Consider the following 8,179-nt stretch of genomic DNA (forward strand, 5'->3'; position numbering starts at 1 on the left):
GCTTGGTGAGAGCGAGGTCGCGCTCTGCTTCTCTTTGGGCACCGGCAGCGGCGCGCTGGGCTTCGGCGGCGGCGCGCTGGGCTTCGGCCCGGTCCCTTCCCATATTCTCTTCCGTCTGAAGGCGTCTAATCTCTAGACGTATACGATCTTCGTCGCTCCGTTGCTGCGCTTGAAGGCGTTCTCTTTCCATGGAAGAATGTTCGCGCTCACTAAGCGTCTGTGCTTGGAGTCGATCGCGCTCTGTTGAGGCTGCTAGGCTGGCGAGGAATGCCTGTGCCAGCATCTTGTCCGCCTCGCTGGGGGAAGACGCTGGTTGAGGTGATCCGCTCCTGGCAGTACTCGTTGGAGATCTGTTCTCCTGTGGCGAGTCCTGGAGATCCATCTCCGGGGTGCTCGCCTCTTCTTGTAGCGGGTAGAGTTCCATCCCTGGAGGGCTGTCTTTATCCTGGAGCTCTCCGGGGACTACTTCTTCGGTCTTGGCGGGGGGTAAAGTCATGTCAGGTCCCTCCTGGTCTCCACCGTGAGCTTGGTCAGTTACGTTAGAACCCACTAGGGCCTCTATTGGCGGGGTAGCCTGGTCGATAGGGTCGGACATAATTTTACTATCTACTTTTTCCGCGTTTACCGTCTGTAGAAAGCTAGGTAGTATATTGGCAACGTAATCCTTTAAGTACTGAGGTGTCTGCCGTCTACACTGCGAGCGATCTACTTTAGGAGAACCGTTTTGTGGAGTGTTCATCATAGGCCATGTCAATATTAATACCACTATATTAATATTACACTAGTTACCATCCGGCTCGAAGGACCAATTGTAACTGAGGGGTACAATTCCCTGACTGTATTGAAGTATGGTATCATTAAACCACTACCGCTTTATGTACTTTAATTACTGGCCATACAGTACATGATATATAAATATGATGAACACTTCCCACAATAAATCGGTTCCACACAAAGTTATAATTAAGTATTTATTGCAGCAAAAGGTACATAATATACTTCTCTATTATACTTTGAATGCACTTGTAAGGCAAAGGAATGTGCGTAGGCAAATCAATAATGAATGTCCATTCTCTGGTTACGCAGGAGGTAATTATACGACCTGAATCTTAGGGAATTATATCTATGGTGCACTGGTAATATATATAGCGGGAGATACTGAAGGGTCCCCCCGGTTGTAAGCCAGCAGGGGTAGAGGATCTGTCGGTAATAGAGAGTCTGGTCAACGATGACTAAGGAGACTCCAAGTACAGGAGACGGTGCAATAGTCTCTTGATCCACAGACGAATACAGCTGTTCTCCGTAGACTGTAGCTCCACAGTGAAGAAAGCTAGCCTGCCTCAGGCTCTCTGAGGCGCAGACTCGACGTGGCTCCTCACAGGGTAAATCCCACACACGTGTAGGCGTCGGCGATTCTCCGCTCCATAAATCACAGGACCAAAACAAATATAATCCAGCCGTAAATGGCTATGAAGTCGTCGGGTAGATTAATCCAGTGTACATGTCCACATGATCCTCGTCTAGGTCTCCTCGGGTGAAAGCGCCATGAAAGCAGCCCAGCCTGGATGAGCACTCTAGCTGGTACGAGGAAGCGTTGGTGATGCTGGTCACTGTAGAACTTTAGCCGCACGATACACTATACACAAATAGACTATTACTGACTTAATAGAAATATGTCGCACTCGACGGTATAGCGCCAAACTCTGACACTTCAGTTATTAATTCGCACGCGGTCTCAATGCTCTCTTTGGAGCCAAACAGGCCATACTTCACCGCACGGAGTATCGTGGGTGAGGCTTCAACTTTAGTTCCTAAGTGCTTCTGTATTCACCTGCGCCATATTTATATGCACGGCGAACAATCTAGTGCCAACCTCATTTCTGTCTCGTATTCTTGGGCAAGGCCGGGCATGTACAGACATGTCTTGACGGTGGCTTTGAACCTGACTCTGGAGGCATGGCCCTGGCGCCTGTGGACCGCTGTCCAATAGGAGAATGAAATATTATGGTCTGTACTAGGCTAAAGGGATATTCCGTGTATATGTACAAGGAATATACAAGGGATATCAAACGATATACAAATACTATGCAATATATATCAATCAATAAATATATATATTCGGTTTAATCTGATCCTTTGTAACACGTACCATTAGAAGAGACCGGAAGACCATAAAGGGTGAAAATGTCTCCTTCACGATAGCAGCGGTCGAGCAGCCCGAGAAGCAGTATAGCATCACTAACATCTTCATCAGCCACGACATAGGCCTGTCACAGTACACCTACCCCATCCCACAGCTGATGGCGAAGTACGTGCACCTACGTCAACTACCTATACCGCTCATCGACGGCGCCACACCGACCCTGCTCATAGGCTCCGACCACGCGGACCTCATTCTCCCAATTGAGGCGGCCCACATCGGACCCAAAGGATGCCCAGTCGCGGTTCAGACCCGACTGGGGTGGACGCTCCAGGGCCCCCTCTATGGACTTGACAGTCGACTCACGTATACACGCTGCCTGCACACAAAGGTGAGCGACACCGGCCACTCTCTCGTACAGCCCGTTGAGAGGCTATTGACATTAGACGAGAGGCCTGTGATAGAACCGTGGGCCCAAGAAGAGGGAGTTCCGAACTCCACCCCCCTCAGCTGTGCTCCAAGCGACGTAGCTGACATTGAACCCAGCACCCCAAGCGACTTCTTGATGGGGCGGCCGGAACCGGCCCCTCCTCAGACGGGGTACAGACAAAACAAGAGGAACAGACGGAGGATGTGGAGACACAGCCAAGCACAGATCAACCAGTCTCAGGCCCGCTTCCTCCTAAGCTCCCTACCATCCCTTCCAGCCCGTCAGAAGCGGGTCAAGGACAGGGACAACTTAAAAGTGGACACAGTCGTTATGATCATAGACCAGTCACTACCCCGAGCTGCGTGGCCGGCCGGCCGCGTAAGCAAAGTGATCACTGGTGCCGACGGAAAGGTCAGAGCGGCAGAAGTTATTGTCCAGGGACGGACCTACACCCGACCCGTGGCGAGGCTGATAGAATTGCCAAGGCTCCCTGACAACCTTGATGACGATCATGACCCACTGACTTTGTAGACTGCCCTACTCCCCACAACAGACATTGAGTAGTTGACAGGACTATTAATCTGTCTTCGCTTTAACTAATTAGGTGCAGACTAATTAGGAGGCGGCTGTTACAAAGGGTCAGATTAAACCGAATATATATATTTATTGTTTGATATCCCTTGTATAATATTTGTATATCGTTTGATATCCCTTGTATATTATTTGTATATATACACGGAATATCCCTTTACCTGCGTACAAACCAGAGTAATATTCGCTCTCCTATTGGACAGCGCCCCCAGGCTCCAGGCAGTCTCGTACTCAGACAGGTGCAGTGGGCGAGTTTGGGGCATGTTAGAACATGCCTTTGGCAGTGTAGTGATTTCAGGACCAAAGTGACCAGGTTGGTACTAGATTGTCACTTACGTATAAATACGGCACAGGTGTAAACAGCAGCACTTAGTTCATCAAGTAGTTCAAGTTCAGTGTCCAAGCCTTCACCACGCATACAACGTGCAGTGAAGTGAGCAACCTTGCATCTAAATAGAGCGTTTAGAACATGTGCGAATAGAATAGTAAAAGTGTCAGAGTTTAGTGAAGTAACGTCAAGTTCAACCTAGTTTAATGTGAAGTATAGTGCACAGGAGAATCGGCACCGGCGATTGCAGAACCATTTCTGGTTGGATTATATTGCTTTGGGACCGTGACCGCTGGAGAAGAGCACCGTTGATTCCACTGTCGTTTGGGATTTACCCCCGTGAGGATCATCACTCGGGCCCGCCTCTAGGAAGGGGCTGGCTAGCTGTCGTCAATGCTATTCGAGCATCTTGGATTACAACTGCTGCTTTGTCTGCTGATCAAGGGAGTACATGCACCGGCTCCTGTATCTGGAGCCTCGTTATTCCTCGTTGACCCAGACTTTGTACCCGAACATTCCTCTACCCCTACCGGCCTTACACCCGGAGGGAACCCCCCAGTGTCTCCAGCTGGTACCAGTGTGCCCAGGGAGCGAAATTAACTTTTTGACTCACCGGCCAGTGGCGGGTAGATGGGAAGAGTCTACCCGCCAAGCATATTTCTTACCTGCCAAATTTTGTTTGATTAAAAAAAATATATATATATTTTATATAAAAAAATTTTTTTTAAATAAAATATATATTATATAATCATACTTGTAGTTGTATTATCTGCGAGACATCGCCACCACGCAATAAGTCAAAATGCTTGCTATCTGCAAACAGCTCCACTGTCTGTGTGTATACTTGAGTAGCCTCCAGCTCCAGCAAGGATTCTCCGGCCCTGCAGCTAGACCCTATATTCAGCTAGACCCTACATTCAGCATGCAAGGATTCTCCGGCGATGCCGCTGGACCCTATTTATAACGTTACGGTTCCTTTGTCAAATCACATTCAACATGCCCTCAGCTAGAATACGCATTCAATCAATGTTATAAGACATTGATATCAGGAGCTATCTGTAGCTACTGCTAGCCCGGTAGATAACGTTAAGACAATTTAGTTTACTGGGACAGATGGATCTCGTGAGCTAGCTAAGCTAGCTAACGAGGGAACGGAGCACTCGAGTCGACTATTGCTGGAGCATTTGTTGATATCAGCAGCTATCAGTAGCTAGCCAGCTAGATACCGTTAGACAATGCCTCGTCATGTATTAAACTAAAAGTGAATAGTTGACTGGGTCATTGTTTAAACAGTAACGTTAGCTCATGGAGGTCCGATATAGACTAGAGCAGACGGAAGTAAACAAGCCAAATGAGAGCTTCCGATTAGTCATTTGCTTTCTTTCTCGTGAAACCAGTCACGTCACTCTACTGTGATTGGACCGTTGACTTGAGTGCAATGTGGGACTTGTAGTTTTTTAACGATCTTGCGGCGGAGAAAAAAAAGACGAGCGGCTATAATCTGTACTCGCACAAGAGTATCGTTATGAACTACACGTCTACACGCCACACGGCGGGCAGCCCTCTAAGTGTCATGCGCCAAAGGTAAAAACAGACCGCCCCTGGCGGGCGGCGGGCTTTAGTTTCGGTCCCTGAGTGTGCCCTATGTAATTGCTATACCACAGGTGGCGTCAGCTTAGACCCATCCTAGTATTCATACTATTCTCATTGACTTATGCTCTTGACTGACTTTACGTGTGTTCTTCGCCATACAAGCGCGAGCCTAATTCTCAATCTGTAACCTAACGTTGCTTAATAATAATAAATACCCTCCAAATAGAACTTTATGTGTCAATGCCGTATTCTTGTGTGGGTGTTCACCATATATATTCATGTACTGTATGGCCAGTAATTAAAGTACATAACTAGTAGTGGTTTAATATATCACAATCTTTAATACAGTCAGGGAATTGTACCCCTCAGTTACAGTATCCATAAACTTCAATCGGTTCGGATCCTTTGAATGAATGAGAATGTCAACAAACATGGCTTCACGTTGAAATCACTGACTGCGCCCAGAGAGGAGTGGTTAGGCAAAAATAAAATCCGAGTATATTTGCTTAGAAAACGTAATTGTCGAATTCAATTATTTTTTATTTCTCCACGTGGTAAATACACAGGTCACAACATGTTTACAGGAACGTTTTGGAGTTGTATTTGGAGTGTATTTCGTGACTGTAGGGCACTGTAGGGAACGTCAGGGTACAAGTCTGACCCACTTCCAGGGATGAAGCTAAGCTACGCTAACGGAGCGGCTGTTCCCTAAGCCTAATGCATGCACAGAGACAAAAAAGGTATGTATCTTCTTGTCTAACTCCAGGGAAGATGTTAAATAAGCTAATTTCCCAAAATGTTGGAGTTTTCCTTTAAGCTTCTCTTAAATCGTCATCATGAGTTATGCCTGTGAAATTTATTCTATTTATTGTGTGCATGTGCGCATCTTTGGAGACCTATTTCAGAACCAACCCGAGACACACAGTGCCTGTGTGTGCACGTGTATGTCTGTGTGTGTGTGCGTGTGTGCTTGTGTGTGTGTGTGTGTGTGTGTGTGTGTGTGTGTGTGTGTGTGTGTGTGTGTGTGTGTGTGTGTGTGTGTGTGTGTGTGTGTGTGTGTGTGTGTGTGTGTGTGTGTATGTATGTGTGTATGTGTATGTGTGCATGTGCTGCACACCCCTCACCTTTTTGGTGCCCTCGCCCTCGACCTCAGGGGTGGTTGGGGCCGGGGCCCAGAGCATGCTGGGAGCGATGCAGACGGACAGGTTGAAGGAGTTCATCTGGTTGTCATGGGCGTTGCCTTGGATACAGTCCAGCACAGCAACCACGTGACGCAACAACAGGAGGTTCTCACTGGGCAAGAGATGGACCAGCCTGAGAACGAGAGAGAGAGAGAGAGAGAGAGAGAGAGAGAGAGAGAGAGAGAGAGAGAGAGAGAGAGAGAGAGAGAGAGAGAGAGAGAGAGAGAGTGAGAAAGAGAGAGAGAGAGAGAGAGAGAGAGAGAGAGAGAGAGAGAGAGAGAGAGAGAGAGAGAGAGAGAGAGAGAGAGAGAGAGAGAGAGAGAGAGAGAGAGAGAGAGAGAGAGAGAGAGAGAGAGAGAGAGAGAGAGAGAGAGAGAGAGAGAGAGAGAGAGAGGGGGGGGGGGGGAGATAACAAGAGAGAGAGCGAGAAAACAAGAGAGATAGAGAAAGAGCAGGAGATAGATAGATAGATAGATAGATAGATAGATAGATAGATAGATAGATAGATAGATAGATAGATAGATAGATAGATAGATAGATAGATAGATAGATAGATAGATAGATAGATAGATAGATAGATAGATAGATAGATAGATAGATAGATAGATAGATAGATAGATAGATAGATAGATAGATAGATAGATCGATCGATCGATCGATCGATCGATCGATCGATAGATAGATAGATAGATAGATAGATAGATAGATAGATAGATAGATAGATAGATAGATAGATAGATAGATAGATAGATAGATAGATAGATAGATAGATAGATAGATAGATAGATAGATAGATAGATAGATAGATAGATAGATAGGTAGAAAAAAGAGAGAAAGCAAAAGAGAGAGAAAGTGAGTGAGGGGGACAGATGACAATGTTGTCCCCAGGCTATGTCTCCTAAACATATTAGCAGTGGGGAGCATACAAATACACATGCACGCACACTATTCACATGCACACACACACTATTCACATGCACACACACACACACACTAACACATTCTCACACCGTCATTCTCAGACTCACTCACTCTCACTAGTTCACATACGGTATGTACACTATGCTTAGACACCACACTCTCTCTCTCTCTCTCTCTCTCTCTCTGTATCCTGAGGGACACGAGGCCTGTCTTTCTAGTCTAGTTTTGGTGTTAATGTTTGGCCTCTAGCTCCAGAGGAATCTCTCCACACATTTTCATTGTTGTCTTTATGTTGACATGGCACCTATGAACAAATATTCAGACTCACTGCACAGAACAGGAGACTCCCAGTGCTAGACATGCCTTTCAGAGATATGCACACACACACACACACACACACACACACACACACACACACACACACCACACACACACACACACACACACACACACACACACACACACACACACACACACACACACACACACACACACACACACACACACACACACACACACACACACACACACACACACACACACACACACACACACACACACACACACACACACACACACACACAAACACACACCTCAAATTAAAGACAGCCCTTAGGGCTAAATGAGACTGAGTGTGTATTGCTGCTATACATGTCTATCTAAAACGTCTCTCTCAGACGTGTCTCAGACTCTTTATCAAGGGGTCCTTCTTCTTCTCTTTCTACCCCATTCTGCCTCCCTCTCTCTCTCTCGCTCTCTCTGCCTCTCTCTCTCTCTCTCTCTCTCTCTCTCTCTCTCTCTCTCTCTCTCTCTCTGTCTACTCTCTCTCTATATTCTCTCCCCTCCACCCCTCCCGCTCTCTTTATCTCTATTCTCTCTCCCTCCTCCATCCATCCCTCCCTCTCTCTATCCCTCTTTACTCTCTCTCTTCTCCATCCACTCCCCCTATCTCTCTACTCCCTCTCTCCATCCTCCATCCATCCCTCCCTCCCTCC

At 46.9% G+C, this 8,179-nt stretch overlaps 1 protein-coding gene across 1 annotated transcript in view; it reads right to left on the minus strand.

The window, feature by feature from the left end:
- The window catches only part of LOC311228492 (uncharacterized protein), a 94,211-nt gene that overhangs the window by 48,384 nt on the left and 37,648 nt on the right, over positions 1-8,179 (minus strand). Inside the window, 1 exon segment of the mRNA XM_084314396.1 lies at positions 6,207-6,396. Within this exon segment, the coding sequence (XP_084170522.1) occupies positions 6,207-6,396 (190 nt within the window).

This window comes from Notolepis coatsorum (assembly GCF_963971535.1).
Source record: "Notolepis coatsorum genome assembly, chromosome: 5".
Taxonomy (NCBI): domain Eukaryota; kingdom Metazoa; phylum Chordata; class Actinopteri; order Aulopiformes; family Paralepididae; genus Notolepis; species Notolepis coatsorum.